Source organism: Lissotriton helveticus, chromosome 3_1 (genome assembly GCF_964261635.1).
Source record: "Lissotriton helveticus chromosome 3_1, aLisHel1.1, whole genome shotgun sequence".
NCBI classification, from domain to species: domain Eukaryota; kingdom Metazoa; phylum Chordata; class Amphibia; order Caudata; family Salamandridae; genus Lissotriton; species Lissotriton helveticus.
The window spans coordinates 447,497,361-447,522,008 of NC_136061.1; the positions used below are offsets into that span (position 1 = coordinate 447,497,361).

General features: G+C 43.1%; 1 protein-coding gene across 1 annotated transcript in view; it reads left to right on the forward strand.

The window, feature by feature from the left end:
- The window catches only part of CCNYL1 (cyclin Y like 1), a 367,648-nt gene that overhangs the window by 88,525 nt on the left and 254,475 nt on the right, over positions 1-24,648 (forward strand). Inside the window, exon 2 of the mRNA XM_078680323.1 lies at positions 16,231-16,305. Coding sequence (XP_078536449.1) covers positions 16,231-16,305 — 75 coding nt within the window. The remainder of the gene's footprint in view (positions 1-16,230; positions 16,306-24,648) is intronic.

Consider the following 24,648-nt stretch of genomic DNA (forward strand, 5'->3'; position numbering starts at 1 on the left):
TTATTTGATGTCAAGGCACAATGCTCAGGGTTAATCATTTAAAAAAAATGTGTTTTTAATATGTTCGCTTGTGCAGAGAGGAACTTTATTAGTTGACAGTTCAGTGGGGTGTCTATTGGATCTAAGCCTGCTATAATAGCTGATCAGCATGTCCTTATACCTCTGGTGTTCATAGCATGTTTTAAAAAGGTGGCTCGTGCTTGTGATAGTTTAGGACAAATGCAGACTAGGTGAACGAAATCCTCTTTGCTACTCCAGCATTGTCAGCATTCTTTCAGACCTTTGTGGGCCCATGTTGGCTGATCTGCGATGGACGGCAGTTTGCCTAGGCGCAGGGCCATTAGTTGTAACTTACGATAGGCCGAAAATTTGATGTTTAAGTACGCCTCTGGGGTAAGTGTCTTATAATTAGTAATTACCATTCATGAATAGGAAAAATTGGTTTCCAAGAGCTCACATGTACGGGTTTCTAATAATGCTTTGTTTAGGTAACGGTTTCTTTCTCCCACAACGCCTTGTTCAGTTCCGATTCTGCTGCGTTTTGCTTCAGGCTATACCATTGTTTTATGATTTCATACATTCTCCCCAGCGTTTCGTTACTTACTCCAATTTCTAGCATTACCTGCGCTGGAGATGCGCCCTGATGAATTTGATAAAATCTTATAAATTGAAACTTGAGATTTGTTTAGCAGGTCGGCATCTTTCCCGTGTAGTGCAATGCTGCCATATGATAGTGTTGGTAGCATTTTGGCTTTTATTACTGTTAATAGGGGTTTAAATGATGGCCCCTTCAGTGTTTTTGCTAGTGACCTGAAAGCAAACAAGAAGGCGTGTGTCCTCTGTGTCATGTATGCTTTTTAATCCCGGTGACTATTTCTGTTGTCAATGAAACCCAAGTACTTGTAATTAGATGTGGCTACTAGTTTTTTGGCCTCTAGTTGAAATTGCTGATTGGCCGTCCGATGTCTACTGATCAACAGTGTTTTGCTTTTTGTGGTGTTTATCTCTAACCTGTTGTCGGCTATATATTCCAGCATTCCTACAAGTGATCTTTGTAGACCAATCTTAAATAGGCTCATCAGAACAACGTCGTCCACATATGATAAGTGTGACAATGGTAAGGAACCTAATTTAGGTGGATGAGATATGATCATGTTAAGTTTTGGTGCCAGTTCTGCCATGAAAAGGTTAAAAAGATGCGGGGCCAGAACACATCTTTGTTTCAGCACTTTGGTGGTTATAACCTTTCTTGAGAGCCTTGAGCCGTCTCCTAGCTTTACTCTCATCCATGTGTTAGAATATAGAAGCAGTATTATTCAGAGTATTTTTTCCGGGATGTTCCACTTACGCAGTTTTCCCCATAGGATGTGACTGTCCACGCTGTCAAATGCCACCTTTAAATCGTCAAAACAGAGGTGAAGCTTTTGTTTCCTCCGAATATATTTGTCGTTGATCAGCAAGAGCGACAGGTTATTTGTGATTGTCCCAAACCCTTTACTGAACCCTGTTTGAGTGGTATCAATTTTAAAGTGTCTGACCAGATCGCCAGTTCTTCCAGTAGTAGCAAGGCATAATACTTTGCGTCCACGTCCAAAAAGTGCTATTAATCTATAGTTGGACGCGGATGTTCTATTGCCTCCTTTGAAAATTGGTGTAATTACTGCGCCTTCCCAGCTTAAAGGAATTTGTTTTTCTTTCTCCCCCTCCTCAAATAGGTTTTTTAGTCTTCCACTCCAGAAGTCGGGGGCTGATTTGAAGATTATTGGGGGGATACCATTCGGATCTGGGGCTCCATTTCCACAAGCCTTCAAGGTTGCGTTTTTAACGTCTACAACACTGAAGCCTTGGTTCCAAGTGTGGACCATGAACCACAAGTTTCTTTCCATTGTGTGGCGTTTATGTTTTGCGTTTCTGTTAGATGGAAAGTTGGTGTGGTATTTGTTTTGTGGGATAATCCTGACATAGTCCATTTGTTCCTTGGTAATTACTTGCCCTGTCTCTCTCCATAGTCGGTGATTCGACAGTTCAATGTCTGTGAATCTCTTCACTAAATGTGAGACCCAATCTTTTTCTTGCACACTTGAGAAAGTTGGATTATCGGGCCGCCTTAGACCATTTATTATTCCCCAGAATGCGCTTGAGTTGATTTTCCTAGCGGTGTATAGTAATTTAGCCCAGAAGTTGTCCTCCTGTCGCTTTTATGTTCCCAAATTTTCTTTTTATATTCTTTCTTCAGCTTCCGTATTAATTCCCAGTCCTGGCGGGACATCTCAGTTCTTTTTTGGCTCCTTACGTTTCTCCTTATTTCTCGCTTAAGTTTAACAAGTTCAGTTGATGTTAAAATGGTATTTTCCGGCTCCGAAGCTTGTTTGGATAGAACAGCCATAATGTTTGTTAGTGAAATTTACCCACTCTTTTATTTATTTTATTGCAGTCACCAGTTTCACTCTCTGTTTTAATTCTCTGAACTTTTACGTGTAGTTCATCTAAATTCTCCGTTGACCATTTCAGTAGTTTCATGTCGGTTGTGAACGTGCTTTCTGCAATTATCACACTATTTTAAAGTGAATGTGTTGGTATGAATGGTCCCTTTTAATTGTGAATTAAATTGAAAACCGGGTGAGGAGGGGCAATAATGGTAGTGAAATTGCTATGTAATCAAGCCTTGATTGCGATGTACCTCCCAGGTGAGTATTCATTGATGGGTAGCCTTCTGGTGTTCTACCATGTATTATTCTCAACCCCAGATATTCCAAAGTTGTCACCAGTTGTTGTCCTACTATGTCGAGGCGATCCGACTTAAGCTGGTATTGAGATTGCACTTCCCAGAACTCGTTATCTGCTACTAGTATCTAGTCTCTTCCACTGTGTGAATTAAGTTTGAGTTGAAGTCGCCTGTTTAAGATGATTTCCCAAAAGGGATTGCTGTTTCATATGTCATTGATTATAGATTTTAACAAATGAATGTGGGCTTTCTTCTCTTTTGCCGATGCATGTATGTAGGTGTTGATTAGTAATATAGATGCTGCTTTATGTTGTAGAGAGTTTTATTAGTTGCACGTTTGGTTCATAAGGAGCTATTTGCTCTGATTTGGGATTAATTTTAGTCAAGATGTAGACTGCTAAGCCACCTTTTGGGCTACCATGCCTCTTATTTTTCTCTGCTAGAGTGCTAAAATGTGTAAATCTGACTAGCGCCAACTCCTCTAATGCCCAAGTGTCCTGTAGGGCGATGAGGTCGCATGACACCCAGTTTTGAAAAGGCTGGCCATCTTCTAGCGATTTCTTGGTTCCAGCTATGTTCCATGAGATGAGATGAGGTGTAGAGTGTCTTGGCTGTACGTTGTGTATTTCTGTAGAGGTCAGTTAGGTTTCATTTTGTTCAGCGTACCTGCAATCCAACTCCAGTGGTACATTGCGGGTTCCAAGATTGCTTTTTCTTCCGGCTGGTCCACATTGCAGCTTGTTGTTGGTGGGCTGTTCCCCCTTGCATTCTGTAGGATTCAATAAACCTGTTCCTTTTTTGCCATACTATGCCGTACATTGCCCTTCTCCGCAGATTTTTCTCTTAGTGGGCCTGGGTAACGTGGTTTGGCCGGTTTCAAAGGTTTTTTGCCCCATGTGTCAAATTGTTGTGTAAAGGTAATAATTAGTTGGGTGACTTCCTCCGTTTGCCAGGTTCTGAGTGTTTGCTCATTAGAGTCCTGGCAGAATTCCACTGAGAGTAAATGGTCCGACTTTAATTGTTTTAGCCCTGGGATACCTGATCTCAATTTGAGTATGTTACCCCTGTTTAGGATGTCATACCGCCCCAGGGACTCGTACTCTGGTGTTAGTAGTATTTGTTGCGATTGTTGCCCGCACTGCCCTGTGGAACTTGTAGTGCTGACTTCTTGATCTGTTCCCTCCAATGCAGATGTTTGTATTCTCCTGTTGACACCATTGGGCTTATTGCTATTTTCTATATCATGTATTTTAATTATTAGTGGTGACCTGCTAGTCTGATTGTTCTCTTTCCCAGTTAAGGTGAGGTCATTTCTCTGGGGGACCTGTTCCTTCCCGAAGGTAGCTAACCGTGGCTGGTTCACATATGCACTTTATACGGGGTCTGCTTCCACCTTGTTAACCCTAATTCTAAGGCTTCCATGTTGTGGGATTGTCTTTTTTGCCAGACTAGGAGATGATCTATTAATGTTCTTAAGTGAGGAGGTCTTACTGGCCTTACCTCGTGGGATAGTTTCCACAAGGTCATTAGACTCTTGTTTGTTGTTTGTATTTTCCACTTGTCTATTCCCAGTTTGTCCCAACTGGCTCAGGACATTTTTCCCGGTTCCCTTGCTTTGTTGTGGGTTTAATCCTTCTTTTCCAAGTGCCGTTCCTTTTGTCCTTTCTTTTAACTCCGCCTTTTTGGCACAGAGTTTGGGCATATGCGGTGTTGATTTTGTTACTTGCCCTTCTTTTTTCTCATGTTCCCTGTTCCCAGCTGGCTGTAATCCGTTGTGGTGTTCACTTTTTTGGTGATTTCTCGTGCTCCAAGTTGTTGGACTTGATTCATCATCACTCTCTGTTTGGGTGCTGTTCTGTGGGCTTGTTGTTGGCTTTTTCAGTGTTACAAGTTCTGTACACTTCACAGTCCTTACTGTTTTTTCCTTTTCCGTATTGACTGGTTCCACTGTTCTATTAGCGTTGTTATTTGTTCGGTTCTTGGGGTCTTGTTCTTCGCTTACCGATGTTGATGGAGACCACGCTTTTGGATCCTCAGTTGATGTGTCCGTTATTCCCTCCGAAGACCTTGTTGTGTTTAATATGTAGTTTATTTCTTTAGTTATACTGAATATTGGAAAGAATATGGGTTCTAGCTCCGTATTGCCAGCTAGTAATTTATTTCTTGCTTTCCTTTCCCATTTCTTTTGTCTTCTTGTTCTTTTGATTGGTTTTGGTGAAATAGGGTAGTTTAAGAAGGCGCCTACTTTTTCTCAGCTGACATTTTTTTGTTTGTTTATACTTGTCCACTTCTTTCTTGTCCACCTGTTTAAAGAAAGCTCGTTGTGTTTTACTTTCAGCTTTTTTGGACTTAGAGCATGACATACTTAGCTGTCTGGGTGCTAGTATTTGTTCTAAGAGGGATGGGAAGGAGGTTCAGCTTGTCAATGATTGGACTGCAGGGACTTGGTTCTAGCGTGTATTGTGATTGTGCCGCTGTTATTAGCTTGTTAAGTTTATCCAGTTCAGTATGTAGCGCTATAATATTCATTAAATCTATTTGGGTGTAAAGTTTGTCTGATTGCCAATTCAGTGCTTTTGTTGACGATTGTAGTGTTTCTATTACGGACTTAAGAAGTTCTGGGTGAATTGTAGAGGCGCTGGGTACTGTCTCTTGCTGCAGTAATTGATTAATACCCATATGCTTTTCTGGTTTAGGCAGGCGATTGCTGGATTCTATTTGGTTGGTATCTTGTACAGGGATTGTTGCTATTCCATTGTTGTCCAGATTTTTCCCCAAGTCGGTCTGCTTTCCTACATTTTGCTTTAAGGTTTTGTTGTCCTCGGGTGTCTCTCTTTTTGTTGAATCTTGATGTCTCCTTGCTCAATATGGGGTTTAGGAGCTTTAACCATCAGTTGTCTAGGTCTTCCAGGTCATTACCTTCGTCTGCGATTGTCCTGTGTTTCTGGGCTTCAGTTCTCAATGCATGTTTGTAGTCAGGTGACTTCATAGGTGTGAGGGAGGTTATAGATTTTGAGGTAAGACATGAAGCAATTTTCGGGGTTGCACACAGTTCTGAAATGCTGCTGCTTGCAATTTGTTTTCCACCTTCTTCACTCCAATTGCTTCCATTCAAATTGCTTCCTCCTTCGTAAGAGCACTCTGCTATTGCTTTGGACTTGTTCCCAGAAGTGCTACTTTTTTTTGGACCCACTATTGATGTCTCAGGCTGGTTTTCTGGTGTTGATATTTCCCCTCCGACCCCCGCTATCAAGATAGTGTCTTTTCTCGAGCTGTTCTCTTCTTTATGTAGCTGGCATTTGTTTTTGCGTGAGTCATGGTTTAGATCTGGACTACTTGGGACCATTTGGTCCACTATAGGGACAGTTAGTCCCAAGACTATCTGAGCAATAAGAGTGTTATCTGGTCCTTTTTTTGTGTCATCCTTTGAGGGGTTAATGGGGCAGGCTAATCAGGCAGGACACGGGGTGTCGAAAAAATTACAGCCCCTGGGTTTTTGAGGAAGAAGGCTTTGTTTGTTTCTAATGTGCCTCTAGCTTCCTGGTTCCTGAATAGAGTTGCAATTGGGGAGATTAATGGGCTCTGTAGAGGTGTAGCTGTTCCCTTTTTTTCTGGTTTGTGTTTTGCGCTTTCTGGGCCTTTTAAGCTTTTTGGGGCTGCTTTGGGGTCCGCCTGACTTTGCCTGAGCTCATCCTCCGTAGCTGACAGTCTCGTGTTCTGCTTTCACTGTAATTCACTATAATTGGTATTTGATTTCAAATTCTGAGCTGAGGCTGACAGTATGTGCTTATAGAGCGTCTCTATGCTGTGACTGCCTGTTACTGCAGTCTCTGCCTCAACCGTTCTGTGGGTTCTGTGATAGCGGACGAAGCAAGGGTGCGGAGTACACGTAGTAAAGGTGTGCAATTGGCTGCGGTGAGTCTGCCACCCCGCAGTGGGGCTCGGTCCAGGACAGCCTCACAAAACCTCACTGAGCTCCCTGCCCAAATGCAGCCTGCAGCCCTCAGGGCCGCTGGTAGCCACACCAGCCACTCTGACTTGCAAAGGAGCAGAGTGGGAGAAAACAGGGTGGAGAACAGAAAGCTGACTGGCTGGAGACCTGCAGACTGACCGTGCTGCCGGCGGCTGCAGTCCCGCTTACCTTCTGCCTCCCGCCTCCTATCGCTGCAATACAGATGTTGACCGGCCGCGCTGACTCACACCAGGGCAGAGGAGCATAGAGGAAGAGGACAGAGTGGAGGGCAGAAGCTGGCGTGCTGGAGACATGCTGCTTACCCACTGCGGATGCAGCCGTAGTCTTTAGAACGCAAGTCCTCTGTCAAATCCTTTGTCAGGATCCCTGGGCTCTCTTCGGTGCAACCAGCTGTCTCCGCGGTAAGTCCCGGTGTGTATTCCTTACTCGCAGCACGCTCGTTTGCTCCACACTGCTCAGGGCACACGGCTCGGAACTTGGCCGACTTCAAGGTCCTCGGAGATTCGGAATGCCCGGTCGGCGTTTTCAGAAAACTCAGACCCCTCAGACCGCTGCTGCTGCTCACACGGCTCACACCTCACTGTCGTGGCTCTCTAACTCTGAAGACGTAGAAGTGTTGGGGATCCAAAGAACCACCAAGGTAAGTGCCCAGGAATCCCACGTAGGCTGTGTGCATAGTGGGTACACGATCGCGTGATCAATCCAAGTGAATGGGGAAGTCACGGTTGCAGTTTTCAAAAAGTACCCTTCCCAGAGGACCCTGAAGAAACCCCTTGGAAGATGGAAGGTTGGACAGTCACCCCACCCGTGGATACCCTGGGAACCAGGATACCTACACCAGGGAAGCCTGGTTCACAGGTGCAAAGTGACGTCTGAAACTGCAGCAGACCACAAAGGAGGACTTCAGTAAAAATACCACTGGCGAAGAAGGTGAAATAGTACGGTGGAAACCAAGGGTGGATTCAGGATGAGAGGTACCTGCAAGCAGAGGGGACAGAGTCTATGCCACTCAGGAATGACAAGGAGGCACAGAAGTAAAATTCCCACCAATGTCGGAAGATGCAGGAGAGTTGGGCGAGACCATGGTGCTGCAGCTGTGTGGACCAGGTAATGATGTGAAAGACCAGGAGCTGTTCACTAGCTGTCCCACGTTGGATGTCAAGAGCCAGGGGGGTCGGTGTCCAGTGGGAGCACTACTAAGTCTTGGCATCGGCAGTAAACATGGCAGACGAAAATGGTGCAGTGTTGGTACCAGCAAGGTCCAAGGGGCTCACCAAATGCAGGTCAATCGGAGCAGGCCCGAGCAAACAGGCGAGCCGACTGGAACCAAAGACTACCCGCAGGCCTGAGGCACAGGAGTCACAAGAGGACCTCGAGCAGCTCACCAATGATGAAGGCCCTCAGTGCAGAGGATGCTGTGAGGATGAAGATCTTGGTAGCAAGAGATGCTTGAGGCTGGAGTTTCTTGGAGCCGGATGATCTCTGGAGAAGTGTCAACAAACCTGGGCAACGGCAAGTCTACACCGTGCACAGGGGTACTGCTCCAACGGTTCCGACGAGGGATACGTCTTCAAACTTGCTGTGAAGGCCAAGCACGCCTCAAGGGTGTTGCAGAACCACCACCTGTGTTGCTGCACCTTTCAGAGTCTGTGGGAGCTCAGGAAAGGCGCGGACCGGTCAGCTTTATTGCAGTGCCTGCAGATGCAGGGGAGTGACTCCTTCACTCCAAGGGAGATTCCTTTGAGTGTCTTGGATGTCCACAGGCCTGAAGAAGAATCTGTATGGAGCACAGGCACAGACGACAGGCAGGACGACGAGACCAGGAGCATCAGGAGTCTTCTTGGCACAGTCTTGGGTCCCAAAGCGAAGTCCATCGAAGTTCAAAATGCCCAGATTGTTGAAGATTAAGTGCTTTTGGATCTCAATCTTGTCCCACGATGAATATAAAGAACCACCCACAGGTAAGCCCTTAAGTACCCTAAAGAGAGGGTTGGGACGAAACAGGGGTCCCTCCCAGAGGAGGGGCTGGACAGTGGGGAGGATACTCTCATGTCCTTTGTCCAGTTATGCCACAGCTGGAGCCAACGGCTCCCTGAACAGGTTTCAACTAGAATTTGCAAGGAGGGCACCAAATGTGTCCTTCATAGCAGTCTAAATGCGCTAGCAAGCACCCCCACCCTGGCACAATACACTAAGTCCTATCTGGGAGGTGATCACACCTCCCTGTGACAGGAAACCTATTGTCCTACTTTCTGCTGCTTGAGCTTGGCTCAGCAGCAGGAGGGCAGAATAGTGTCTGTGGCCGGCACCAGCCATAGTTTGCTGTCAGACTCTGGGAGACTGGTACTGGGAGCACAGAGGGTTTCCCAGAGGGTCCCCACAGTGCATGGAATCATACCGCCAACACAGTTTACGGTGTTTGGGTATGATTCCAACATGTTTGATACCAAACATGTTTGGGTTTGTTACAGACAGTTTAGAGTTAGCCATTGGGTAATGACGCTTGGCCACTCTATGTATCATAATTGCTGATTCACTTAAAATGCCTAGAGAATGGACTCTTGTGTTTGTAGGGGTATCCTGCTCATGCAGGGGTACCCTCACTCTTATAACCAAGCACCCGGCCTTCAGGATTGAAAGGCCTGCTTTAGTAATGACTTGCAGGTTTTCAGTGTAGTGACGTTGATATAAGAAAACGTTTATTTGTCGGTGATGCTTACACAGGCTGCAATGGCAGGCCTGTGATAATTTGAGTGGTCTCTTATGGGTGGCATAATACATCTTCAGCCCATGGGGGGAAGGGGGGGTTCCCTGGTGTATCTATGCCCTGGGTACCTTAGTACCATATACTAGGCACTTACAATGGTACACCAGTAATCTGGGGGGTACCCAAGTATTTTTAATGGTCCATTTTAGGGAGGAAGCACAGAGAGTGGGGTTCTGACTAGCAGGATCACAGTCAGACTAGTCAGAAAACAGAATGACACATGCAAAAAGTGGTTTTAACCCTGAAAAGCAAATCCTACATTCCTACACGATGCAATAAACAACCTGCTCTGTTCTGTAAACGTTATAGTTTAGCCAACAGATTATTTCCTATTCCTAGATAGGCACATTTGGCAAAATCTAATAACGAAACCGTTTTTGCTAGAATAGCTTGAAGTTTTTGGGATAATAAATATTTCAAAACATTTTGCAGAATGTCACCGATATAAATCAAAGCTGGCCATTTAGGGGAGCTGATCCTTCATAGACAATAGTCCATTACTATAGTAAAGTTTTTCTCTTTGGTATCTGGCAGCAGTTTGGCATTTTATAAAATATATACTTGTCCGTGGCACAAGGTGCTTTAGAAATGCACGTGTCCTGAAAAATATATATATATTTTGTTCCCTTTGCAGTTTACAGTGAGGTGACAAATTATGGCAGCATCCCATTGTAACGTGAGTCTGCTAATAGCCTCATAATTATGCCAGGCTCATATTGTATCTTAGTTTGGATTCTAGAGGACAGTTTTCCAGTAATTAACACGATGGCTGGAAGCAGACAGAAAGCACTAGTTCCAGGAGTAGCTTGCCTTGTGAGTGTGTGTACTGTACACCTTCAAATGTATGTATGCGTTTATTAACCAACCCTCTCCAATCTCATCCCACTCTGGGTTAGGTTGAAAATGTATTCTCAACATGGGCCAGGAGTAAAACCTTTTCCATGGTTAGGAAAAGAGACTCTTCCGAACATTGGATTTTACCTACATCCTAAGTCTGCGGGTAGAAATCTTCACCTGGTCCAATGCCGAGCAACATCCGATTGACATTGATGGCTTTCTGGGTGTGAACTCCAGAAGTTTCCTGCTCTGAGCTTTTTCACGACTTTGTCGCCTACTTCACCCAGACCTCATCCATTGTCATCCTTTTGTCAATGAGCTAGCCTTCGGATCCAGCTTGCAGCATTGCTGCAAGCGCTGGGGACCCTACCCTCTCAGAAAATTTCTAAGACTGAAGCGAACTCTTTGAAATGTACCAGCCTGGTCCTTATATATGACCCATGCTCCATCGTGGTCTGCCTTGAAGCTTACGCCTGCCATAGTCTTTTTTAACCCGTTACCTGGGAGTAGCGCTTTGTGCGTTTTGCCGCTATTTTTTGTTGAACATTTTTTAGATGCATATCTCAGTTTCCCCATTTTGGGTTTTTATCGTTTTGGTGGGATTTTATTCGTTAAAATATCGTCTATTTTTATAAATTGGAGTAACATTTTTATTCTTTTGTTTCCAACTTTTTAAATGTTTTGGTACGACTAAATGGTTAACACGTTTCATAAGGCTGTCTGCTCTGTGGCATATCCAGCAGGGGTTGAGCTCGTTTAAATTACTGAAAGCTTTACTGGGCCCAACCAGAATAGTGACCTTGTTACTTGTGGTGTACTACCATCCACTCCAACTAATAATTGATTTCCTCAAATGCATTTATTGGTTTAGCTATTTGTAATCAAGCAAAATTAAAAAGGTTTCAGACCAATCTTGTGGTTAAATTAACTAACTAAAGAGATGGTAATCACGGGTGGTGAAATGTAGACCTAAGGCATTACCTGCAGTATCCCTGTGCCAGATCTCATTGAGATATTAATATTTCTCAGTCTTTTCTTTATTATTTTCCAATGTAAAAGATAGAATATACAACTGATTTTCTTAATGTACATAGTATCACGTGCTGTAAGACAAAACTCCACAGAGGTACTATAGTTTTAGAAACAATCAGTAAGTAGTACAGTATAAAACATACACATCGTACATCTGTCCATGTTTATGCAATAGGACAATTGAGAATTATATTCCAAAGAAAAGAGAAAGATGGAAGTGTATGAAAAAGGTCAGTCAAAAGGTAAAGTAAATAACGCCTGAATCTTATCTGAAAGCATTATCTCTGTGTATACATAAATATATGAATATAGCAATATCAATGCAGCAAAGGAGGAGGAATGTATTTTCTGCAATAGTGTCTAAAATGTAAGAATAATAACATTTAAAATATCAGCCCCGCAGTCTCAGTCCTGACATTAAGCATGTTTCAAAAATTGATTGTGTCTTTTTGTCACTAACCTAATCAGTTCACAGATTAAAATATACAGGATCTGGGTAACTAAGTTATGAAGAAGTGGTAAAATCTGGTAAAGTGTCCACAGAGTTTGTATCCACTTTATGGCAACTGTAAGTTAATTCAACATGTGCAAACTAATAGGGTATACTGAACAGTTATAGTGCTAACCTTTCAGTGGCACCTTGATTACATATAGGTAATTCCTTAACCTAATACTTGTCAAGCCTCTTCCTTATTTTCCTTAGGACTTTTGCAGCAAACATTTTAATCCTTTAGGTGTCAGGTGCTCTGAAAATGGGAGGACTAGTGTCATTCCACCAGTCTTAACCACTAACAAAAATAACCAACATTATATTCCAAAATAAAATCATTTAAGTTAAACTGATGTTTAACTGCTTACCAGGCACAATAGCCTATGCAAGCAATGCTGATTTCTGCTGTGTTGTGTTCTGTGGCAAGAGGTGCGCAAATAAAAGCAGGTGGATGAGCAGGATTGGCTACTACCCTACACTCCCCTAACCCACCTCAAGCTAGTAGAAGTGTGCTACAGTCTTTTTTAAAGTATATTTATTATAGGTCTGCTCTACCTTTTTTATATATTTAAAATATTTAGCTGATTAAATGGTTTATACTGTGCATTAGAGGTTTGGCACCAGTAAACCAAGAATGAATATCTGAAACATAGAGCTGAAAATCAAGTGCAACTGTAAATGGATGATTATTTCAAAATGAGTAGAACAAGCATCTACTGTAGAAATGTTGCATCAAAACCCCATGCTATGCCAGTCTTTCATTACAGTTTAACTGGAATGAATATGGTACACATCAGATTTTGATCGACTAGAAGTAGCAAATTGGTCATCAACTGACTGTAATGATGGTATCCTAAGAGAATATACTGGTCATTTTAGTGTTGTGTAGAGTGCAATTGTGCATGATGTTCCCATAACAGGTATATGTAAACCCATGCACAACATATACTATGCACACTAACAAATGCAATCTACACAGATTGTCAGTATAGGAAATTAAGCGCTAGATACATCATCTGAAATAAAAGTAATTAATTTTCCTTTCAAAGATATGCCATGTGGCAAGAAAGCAGCTAGCTATGTTCCATGCGCACATGGAAGAGAGAAGCAATACCCGGACAGAAACCGTAAGCACACTGTTCCTCCCATATTGTAGATGATTCTGCAATCTAATTGACTGCTCTTTTTGCTACTGATGGCAATCAACTGCACCTGTGGTTTCCATCTTGTCTGAGGCAGAGGAGAATTCCCAAGCCAGACAAATTACTCTATTCAGTTTTGCCATCTATCCCAATTCATTGATCTCTGAAACCAAATATTTCCCTTAATGTGGAGATGATTCTCGTAGCCTGCTTCTGCTATAGTTCAGTTTTTTTTCTTCAGGTGATCCCCACATATAACCATGAATAACCCAGATTCTTCAGTTTCTTGTTGTATGGCTCACCAGTAAAGGACGGTTCACAATTTCTTCCATACATTGCTAAGCTTGAGAGCTTCGTCCCTGAAAAATTTAGGGGCACACAACTTGGTTTGGGAGCTTTAAATAATGCAATCTTGTTCTTTCGAGAGACTTTGTTTGTATGAGAGTAAATGGCTTTGCTTTTGCCACTGGGGTCTCGGTTTTCTCCGAAGACTTTTCCAGGCTAATTTAGATTACGTCTACTTCTTCAAATATTACCTCTTCACTGTGGCCACCTTTTACTAAGGTGGAACTTAGATTACATTTTCATCGTCTAATTTGAGAACCCAATTCTCACTTTGAATTCAAGTTGATGCTCGACTTGGAAATGCTCATACCCCATAAGTATAATTTATCTTATGTCAGTGACTTAAGTGCAGAGCAACTTGGCAAGTTTCAGGATCTTTACACAGAATCTATGTTTCATTTTTCATAATCAAAATGTTGCTCTGAGAGCCTTTTATTGGTAGGTCTATGATGTAATTTCATTTTAACTAGAAAGTATCCTCCAGTTTTCCATCTAAGACCTCATGTTTCCTTGGCTTCAGAAAAAGCTGCACAATCTGGATAGGTTCAGGGTTGTAGTATTTGGGTTGTTATGGCCATCTACCATTCGAAAGTCACTTTGCTTTCATTGCTTTTGAGGGCTTTGCAAAAGGCAGCAAACTACCTTTTACTAAAATTTCATAATAATGCTCATGTGCATATTGATGGCCTATTGCACACCTGAATTTGAGACTTCATGCTGAGCTAACCTGAGCTGAACCCGCCTCATTGACTACTCAAGAGGTATCTTACCATTGTAGAAATTTACTGGCTTGTGTTGAGCTGCGGTGTGCACCTTTTGTAAGCATTTCTCACTGCACCCTTCTTTCCGCAGAGAAGCATCTTTTGACCAGGAAGCGCACTGCTGCCACTTTCTCATAGTCTGATATTGTTATGTTAAACAATTTATAGAGCGAATGGCAGCCCCACCAAGGGGCATCCCAGCGCTAAGCTCAGACTGAAGAAAGATGACAGGGCAGCAGAACGTCGCAGATGATTTAGTGAACAGATGAGTTTTTATGGCCTTGCGGAAAGCAGCATGATTTTGAATGCTTCTGATGCTCACTGGAACTCCAGCATTTCCAGCAGAAACCCGCGGTGTTCTGCCTCCCACAGCTCCTCACCAACTACGGAGAACCTGATACAGCCTGCAGGGGTCTTCAAGTGAATTTGTTGCCCCAGACCCCACTATGGCAACTTACACCTATTGGTCTATAATCCCCAATCCAAGCCCACGCCCACTGGCCCCCATACAACCTTCACATGGAAGCGTGGACACTTCTATGCCAGTACTTGCTATTGGATGCCCACACTATCATCCGGCACGTAGCTTATGTCCTTTTGTCTAGACTGATAGTTTACACTGTTATTTTATGCCTATTTGTTCTTTTGCTTATTTTACGTCAACACTGGTCTACTTTATCATTTTCTTATGTTATTCTATGCCTATATGCTTTCTTGCTCCTTTTACATCAACACTTCTAACTTATGCAGACACTGTTCCCTAAGTCGACACACCCTATCGTAATCTACCTCAGAACTATATCACCCACATATCCTACTGTCTGTCCATTGTATACCTCTGGTATACCTTGTTGCCATGTATCCTTGCCTACTCCATGTAAATGTATCTGCTCTATATGTAATTCGTACAACTGCAACCGTTTATTGTATACCTCTTTAATACTGTTACTCTGTATTTGTGCTTATCCCATGTAATGTGTTTGCCCTATATGTAACTCATGTAACTGCTACTTTGACAGCTACTTAAAGCGCTCTGATACTTTTGGGTCGATTTTGCGCTATAATAAACTCTATAAATAAATACAAATAAAATCTTACACCTTGAAAGGTGTATGCTTTGCGTCAGGCGAGTGCATCTCTGTCTAAAGTGAGAGAGGACCAAAGCAGAGGGAATGGAGAAAAATTCTCCCGGTAGCTTTAGCTTCGGGTGATTTATTAATTAGAACACGGAAAGGTTTAGAACTCCAATTGGTGGTACAGAACTTATGAACTAACATTCACACCCTTCTGTTTCTCCCCGTTTTAAAATAAACATTCTACCGCTGTTAGGTGATATGGTCTAATAGTATTATAACGCACCACTTCTCGCTATAATGGTTGTTAAAGACACTCCCTCTTTATAGACCCTAATCTGTGGCTTTGCCCTTCATCTCCGGAAGAATATTTTTAAGAGACACTCTAGCCCTCGGCAGCAGGCTATGATATTTTTGAAAAGAGGGATAACATGCTTGTTTGACATGTTTCAGTTAAAAAGTGAGGCAATGTGAAGTCCCTGACCCTATGTAACAAAAGATTGTAGCAAATGAATTGCAAGAATTTTGAAAAAATGTTCAGGTGGAGGTATCCTATATGTGAAAATGAGTTAAGTAATCACAGCCACTTCCTTTTTATTGAAAGTGTTTAGCTGCTGAGAAAAAATGTTTATTAGAAAATTACTTTAATCAAACATTCTTTTGTACAGGTTTTTTCATTTATAGTTGGTGATTGTCCAGTGTCCAGTCCTGGAGGGCTGGAACCATGCATGTATTTCAGAATAACGACTAGGAAAATTGTTTTCATATTAAATTTAGTGGATGCAGATGTAGTTCTTGTTGATATCCTGAAAATCCGATGTGTCTGGGCTCACTCGCCTGTGTTGAAACACTTGATTTAAGACAACTCACCTCCTCAGTCCGAATGCATTAAAATCGGGGTGTATCCCATGGTACAACTCATTGTACAAATTAAATCATAACTTCAAAGTAAATAAATGATTAGAAATAGAAATCATGACTGCATTTTACAACACCTATTGCAATTTAACTTTCACAGTGGGTCATTTCATGCATTAACTTGATCTTTCTCCCTGATTTTGAAATACGTCTATTTTTTGTTTTAGATTTAGCTCAAGAATCAAACCCATCTGACCACGCCAGAGCAAGCACAATTTTCCTGAGCAAGTCCCAAACAGATGGTGAGTGTTATTGAAAACATTGTTCTCCTTGTAGAAATATCTTTATGCAGATAACCATACAGGAATCAGTCTCACAGAAATAGTTGACACAATTACATATAATCAACTTTAATGTTCACTGCTGCTTTTGCTTTAGCTTTCTTTGTGCCATGCAAAGACCTATACATAAATACAGTACATACATAACTTAAAACACAGTTGCAGACATACTGTGAAGTATTATTTTCTCTACTGGTAATTTGCAGTTCTTTCATATTTCCTACAGTTTTCCTTTGAAATTTGATTGCCACATTTCTAAAATGCATGAGAATGATGGAACTCAAGAAGCACTGTGGGTGGTGACCTTGCCTGCTGCACATAATGAATCTATAAATTATCTTTGATTAACCGTTTTAAGAAGCAGCTTCCTGACTAGTGCTGGGCAAAGGTGGTTCTTTTTGTTTGGTGGAAGTTGCTCTAAAAATTACATAATAGCACAGTGCCCCCTTGATTGGCATCACTGCTAATATGGGGAGAGCGATGGATATGGAGTCCATATATACCATACATTTTGTTTAGCTGGGAACAAATTGTTTTGTTAATTTACTCCTTAAGATATGATGAAAGTAGACTCTATAAAAATTCGTGTCCGCATTTTGGTCCTTATTGCCAAGGAGCACAATGCTGACAGCGTGCTCTGTCCTGTGACTGCTCTCTGACCCACTCATCCTTTACAGAAATGGTTGAAATGTATTTTCAATTCCAGGTAAAGTGCACCATTACACTTTATTTACAAATCTGGTTACAGCTCATTGGTGTCTAGGCCTTGGGGAGGAGTGGCAAGGTATGTTAACTTTAGGTCTGTACTAGCATTAATTAATTTATACCTAGTTGGTAGGTAAGGATCAAGATGAAATGCAAAACAATCTGGAGACCTACTCTTCATCAAGAATTATGAACGCATCAAACTAGCTATATGAGAGTTTTGGTGTGAGGGAACTAGATCAGTTCAGGCATTCGAGCACTACACAGTAGACTTGTATAACAAATCTATAATGTACCAATTTTATGGAAAAAATAAGAGTGGAAAAGTGTGGGTATGAAAAATAGCCTTGATTTCATAAGGAGGGAAAATTGAAGTGGATCAAAAAGTTATCAGCATCTTGCAGGGACAGTTGTGCAAAGTTTGAGTATCTGATTATTCATAGACAAGATGATGATAGACTGCTATGGGTATACTGCAAGGTACAGATCTCAAAGTACAACAGAATTGGTGATTACAAGTTTGTATCTTGACTTACCACCCGTTATTTACGTTTTGATATAGAATACAAACAAGACTATCTAGTTAGTGTAAACTAAGGGTGGGCGATAAATTCCTCTCAGCCGGCGGAGTTTTGGCCACTACGTTCTGGCTAAATTTAGCCAACTGCTGTGGTTTTTCTCTCGCTAGGATCTCCAATAGTGAGGTGGTGAGCGTGATTAGTCATTCCCTAATGTGATTTTCGTCGCTAGGAAGGCATGCTGTGACATTTCGCCAATGCTGGCGGTCACGACCTTTTGCGGTCGGAAAGCTAGCCCTCAAGTAGAAAATCTACTCTAGCTGTGGCAAAATCATCTTGACATTATATGGCACGTCCGTGCCATATAATGCCGTTTGCGCTGAATTTTCAGCATGGAATGAGCTCCCAGCGCTTAAAATCATCGCAAGCAGCGCAATGTGTATTGTTCCCCCCTTTTGCGGAACTCCATGGAATCTCGCTGAGTTTTCATGTAACACTGTGAGTTCCGCCCATCCCTAGTTTAACCAGAACATGCATGCAGAAGTGTACATTACTTAGGTAAAGATTGGATCCAAACTTGGGACCTTACTGCCACAGTGAGGGGCAGTGTTTATTGGATTGAGTCATTTTTCGGAAAAAAGAATGAAGACATTATCTAGACAAGCTAATTCAAGTAAGTTTCTGAAAATTAGTTTAATGCAGTCAGCAGTTAGTGGGCATAACCGCACAGGAAAGGAATATTTGTGCCTACGGTAAGAAACACCTATTTAGGACATATCACCAGCTGTACAGGCTGAATTTGACTATAATGGTTTTCTTGCTTACGTTGGAGGCTACCATTCAAGGATTAGGACAGAGTGGTTTAGCAGTGTAAACAATCTGCATTATGGGCAAAGCGGGTAGCGTAGTTCAAATAGGAATAACCATAATCTGATTCAAAAGGAACTGTAAAAGTTCTTGTCTTTGTCAGTTAGTGCTGATCCGGAGAACGATTTACCCTTCTCTCATTTTTTGACCAACCTTTTTTGACGTTTTGATGAGTCTTTTTTGAGGAAAAACTTCCTCATGGTGTGTTGACTATGTCTTCTAGGAAGACAGGTTTTAAACCATGTGGCGACTGTCATCGTGCCATGTCTGCTACGGACCCACACCTTGTGCTCCAAGTTGTCGTCTTCCCATTGCCGGTCCTCTGGCCATTCGGGGGGAGAGGCATAAGAAACACAAGAAGTAGAAGCGCACTCCGACTTTCCCTTCTCCATCGGCTGACGTGACGAAGGGGCATGAGTGTTCGAGATACAGTTCTTCTGAATTGTTGCCTGGGCAAAATCCGAGCCTCCCACCTTTTCCAGGAGATGGAGAGGCCATGCGCCGAGTATTTGAGCACCCTGACCTCTCCAAAACCCCTTCAGGTCCTGCAGGTCAGAGGGGACACTTTCAGGTTCTACGCCAATAGCATAGAGACTTTGTCTATCATAGTAAATCTCCTTTCCCAATGGGCCGCCATCGAGGGAACGTGCCTCGTTCATGGAAGTGGTTCAGAGGCAGCTGAGGTACTAGATTTGAATTTGCCCTCCATTTAAATGTTCTGACAGTTTCTCCAACCTCAGCCAGTGACTTGGGAGTCTTTACTCCCATTCAGTGACCTCCTTATTGATAACTTAATTGGCATGTGGTCGAAACGATGTTCTTATCTGCTTGTTAGTTGACAATAACAAATTCTACAGGTTTGCCCTCATTACCCCGCATAACCTATGCTAAAACAAATGTAAATGAAAAGTGGTGTAATGCAGGGACGAATACACATGTGGTTAGTTATCTAATGATTACTAAGGTAAGGCATGGCTTGGTCACTTTTGGAATCGATTCCCTCACCCTTCTTTTTGACGTCGGACTATCTCAATCATGGACTGTGTATAAAGCAAAGAACACAGACATGTTCAATAAAAACAACTGGAAGACCAAAGAAAATAACTTCTCAGTTTGCACATTTGGTGTTGAAGTTTTTGATTTTCGATACATGTTTTATGTATGTGCATTTTAGTGTGTTGATTGTCCCTTATACATGTTTTGCTTATTTGGGTTGTGTGTATGTTTAATATTTTTAATATGTTTGACAACACTGAGAACCTAGGTATTCTCCCTCAGAAGTGAACGATTATAAGCTGAACAGAAATTATAAAATACATTTGCAAAAATTGTGCAGATCGCACCAGTGAATAATTTGTGTAATCATTGGATAACTAACCACAGGTTAATTAGTTCCTGCATTACACCACTTTTCATTTATATATGTTAGTTGACAAGTAGCGAAGGTGACTGCATCTAGTGATCGGGTTTTCCTTATCGGGCACCCTTCCCCGGAAAGTCTTAATGTGTTGGCTTCGACCAGTAACATTAACCCTAGCTCATTTTTGACCAAGCCCCCGAATAGAGAACACAAATAGATTGATGCTTTTGGCAAATTTATATTTTATTCTGCAAGCTTGATACTGCGGTCCATAAATGCAGTCTTTCTGTTTGGCGAGTGCTCGCATGCCTCCTAGACTTGGACAGTGAGATCTCATCTGCAGTTCTGTGAGACCTTAGGGCCTCGCTGGCTAGGACAGTCTTACATGAAGCATAATATGGCTTGGACATAATTGACTGCTTTGGCCGAGCAGTTTGCATGCCTGGATGTAGTTAAACAGTTTTTCTGGCTATGTGTAAGCACTGCTGATGGACATGGCCTATGATATGTCTAGACTCTTCTGAGAGAAGGCGGACTCCACACTGGGAAAGTTTAAAGACTGCATTGCCACAGCACACTTCCTGTGGTTGTGGACTTGAAATCATCGTGGGCCCAGCATAAAGTTTACTTCTTACTCTTACCTAGGTTTGCCCCAGTATTGGAACTTTCATAGATTCCCATGCTTTGTATCATTCCCCGTCGTCGGAATGGGAGCCTCGGTAGTATAACAACCATAGAAACAAAAGAGAAAAATAGGCCTAGGCCTCATCTCATTTTGTATCCTATCACCCTCTTTTTGTAAAAGAGACCAAACTTTTGCGAGGACCAATCAGAGCAGCCTCACCCCATAGAACCTTCCTGAGAGAGCTCAGAGCCTCAGATTTTTCTACCGCACGTTGTGCTAGGGAGTCTCCACTGAGCTCTGCTCAGTTTTTCTCAATCTTACTGGTTATTCTTCAAGTTTTCTACTGAAATCAAGACATGTCTGACAAGGAGTATAAGGCCTTATTCAGGTCCTGTGCCTCTTGTGGGGAAAAAACGACTTTTTGTGGAAGATCAGCATGAAAACTGTATATATTGCTTATACCCTGACCACAAGGCCACAGATTGCAAAATTTGTAGAACCTTCTCTACCAAGACTCTTCGTGACAGAGAGGGTCGACTTTTGACCTGGCTTCAAAAGATGAAGGAGGTGCTCTCATCGGATGAAGAGGATTCAACATCTTTTGCGTCCTCTCACAGATCCATGAAGAGGGGTAGGTCTCCCCCTGGTTCTTCAGCAGCTGAGCCCCCTCTTAAGATCTCTGACAGGTCTGAGAGGGCTGGTCCCCTTCAATCTCCTCACGGAAGTGAAAAGGAGAGGCAGGGACAGGCTGCTGTATTGGCTACAGCCTCAAAGGACAAAAAGGAGGTTACTATCACTTCTCCTCCGTCCAAAAAGGAAAAATCCGGTGACAAATACTCTTCTGTCATTCCAGGAACCGGGCCGGAGAAAAAACAGCGCTCGCCGACGACGAAAACACCAGGTACGTCGACGACGATTGCCTCTGTGAAAATTCCCGCTGTCTCCTTGGCTCCGTCGACGGGCTCGTCGTCGGTAGCGATCTCCACGTCGACGACTTCGTCGTCATTCAAGGTTCCAGGTTCGTCGACGATTACATCTTCCACGTCGACGACGATGAGCTCCGGTAAGGTGCTGTTGACGGCCTCGTCGACGACAACTTCGACGACAACTTCGACGCTGATGGTGATGACGACGAGTTCGTCTACGAAGCCAAGATTGCGTCGACGAAGGCTACTGTACCGTCGACGATTCCATTGACAATACCGTCGACGACTGCGTCGACGACGGCACCGTCGACGAGACCGTCGATGGGTCAAAAAAAATGCATTTTCCACTGCAGAAGATGAAAATTACACCGGAAATGACGTCTCCGCGGCGAATTTCGTCACATCCACCAACAATGCTTCTGGATGATGAGTCGGAGGAGGATGAGGAGGAGAGTTGCCATTATGGGGATGCCTATAGTCCCTCAGACTTGAATGTAAAGTTGCAGGAGACGGACACGGAGGAATATTACGAGCCTGGTTTAGGGCAGGACATGGTGGCCATGCCCGCCTCTCTCATCTCTGATCTTCAGATGATGCTGCAGGACTATCGAAACAGGTTTCCTTCGGAACCTCCAATGCAGTCTGCGCAACCTCCACCTCAGGTGTTGTCACAAGCACAGCCAGTTATCACTCTGCCTCCGTTGCCAGTGGTGCCCCTCACGCCACCACCAGTGATACCTATGATCCGTTCCCGGACACCGGAACTCGAACCAGCCAATACTGTCCAGCAGGATACCTCTTCGGACGATGAGGCTGTACAGGTGGATCCCTTGACTGATCCATTGCAAGACCCAGACTTGGATCAGGGTGACAGTGGGCTACAAGATCCAGACGCCACTGGTCGTGATACTTCTATCTCCCCTCCAGTTGTTATAGGGGGGTTCCATAACCTGATGGAGAGAGCGTCAAAGAGGTTTGGACTGCCGATTACGAGAGAAGAGTCTGAATGTTTCCTCTATGACTTCAAGGAACAATACAGAAGATCTGTCAAGTCCATTCCCATAATTGAACATGTGTGGGCGGAAGGTATGAAAATCATGCAAAATCCAGCCACGGTTATTCCGGTTCTCCCCAGACTGGAAAAGAAGTACAAGGCCCCAGAAGGCAGTCCGGCTTGCCTTCTTGGACAGCCGAAGCCTGATTCGGTGATCTCACAGGCCGCCCAAAGCAAGTCCAAAAACTCGTCAACACCTTTGACTACGCCTCCGGACAAGGACGGTAGGCGTCTGGATAACGTGGGGAAGAGGTTTTCTTCCATGGCCAGCTTGCTTGTTAGAGCGGCAAATGCTCTCGCCATTCTAGGCAGATACGACCGCCAGATGTGGTGCGACATGGAACCGTTTGTGGAACAACTACCAGACTCCACAAGGGATGAGGCCAAGAGAGTGCTGATGGAGGGAGAGAAATCCTCATCTGAAGTTATCGACTGTGCTATGGATATTGCTTCCACGGCTTTTCGGGCCTTAGTAGGGTCAGCAGTGCTGCGTCGCCAGGGCTGGTTGAGAGCCACCTGGTTTCGTCAGGAGGTCTAAAATAAGATCCTGGATCTCCCATTTGATGGAGAGATGCTTTTTGGTAAGCATGTTGATGATGCCCTGCAAAATATAACAAGCATTTGCAATGCAATAAGTCTCACAGTTACGAGAGTTTATGCCAATGACATTGCACATAACAATGCCTTTTATTTTTGTTTTCTTTTTAAAAACCTAAATAAAAGGCATTGTTCTTTACAATGCCATAGCTTAAACTCGCTTAACTGCGAGACCTATTGCATTGCAAATGCTTGCTCTATTAAGGCCTTTGGTCTGATACTGATCCGGCAACTGTAACAGTTTATCCAGTTTTCCCACTGTTCGTACGCTCAAACGTTCAAAAGGGCTCTGGAATTGGCTATAGCTACAGCTCTCTTCAATTTCAGGCCTACCTCTTACAGACACTTTCTTGCAGTAGTGACTGTAAGGGAGTCTGGTTCCACAGAAGCATAGCTGTATTGTGGGTTGTGTAGAAACGACTTAAATACTTTCTAAATTCTAGTACGACTGCTCTATAAAGTTGCTGATTTTGCTTTCCTACTTTGTAGTAAAACCTGTGGTAACATAGGTATCAGTTTCTCCAAGACATAAGACTTTACGTTTTTAACAGGTAACAAACCTTTCTGTTCTACGAATTTTGTAGAATATAATTCTGTATCATTCAGTGGGAAATGTACTTCTTTCTATGTGTTGTCAAATCTACGCTTCCTCATCTCTTACTGGTCATTTTCATTCTCACCCCCTAGTGAACGTGGTGGATGATTTTCACGGTCTTAAATATGTCAATCTTTCTGCGCCTTATAATCTAGAAGTAGTTGCTTTACTTTTTCCTTATGCTTTAATATTTCAATAACCACCCCCCTTGGTCTTTATGTCTAATGGTTTTAGTGACATGTGATAGCCCAAGGTTTTCTTAAACAGGTTCTCCCCTTACGAGAATTTGAGAAATAAGGGGGTGTAAAAGAAGTATTTTCAGTATATCTTTCAATAAAGCGTATGACCATTTTTTAAAAGAAGCACATAGACTCAGTTTTGCCGTTCTACCAGCTCTCAGACAGACATTACTCACCCTACATTCAGACAAGTCACCCCTCACTTTAGTTACAGACGCATGTTGTTTTGCTCACACACACTCACACGCATACTGCTCACCCAGCACTCACACATGCAAACCCTTCATCCTGTACTCATACAGTGTACACACACACCCACTGGACTCTCATTGCTCACTCAGCAGTCTTACAGGCACACCGCTTACCCTGCACTCACACAGGCACAACGCACACCCTGCACTCCCACAGCGTCCTCACTCACTCTGCACTCTTGAAAGCACATTACTCAACCTGCACTCACACAGTATCCCTACTCACACTGCACTCAAACTCGTGCAAGCTTCTCATTCAATGTCTTGGCATAGGTGCAGGGAGACCAGGACAGTTACTCACTTCAGACGGTAGGAGAGAACGACGAGAGTCTGTCCCTAACCAGCACTCATGCTTTCATTTTGTTTCAGTTCAAGAGGGAAGTGTGCCACTGGGCATCAGCATGGTCTATTTATCTTTCAAACTAATTAATGTATATTAATGGAATGGAATTTAATTTACTCTGCATATGTCCGTGAAAAGGGCATAGGCTAGTGTAATTGCTGCCTGATGTTTACTTCTCTCTGAAAGTCAATAACATTTTAACTGCTAGCCGGTGTTTTGTCGTC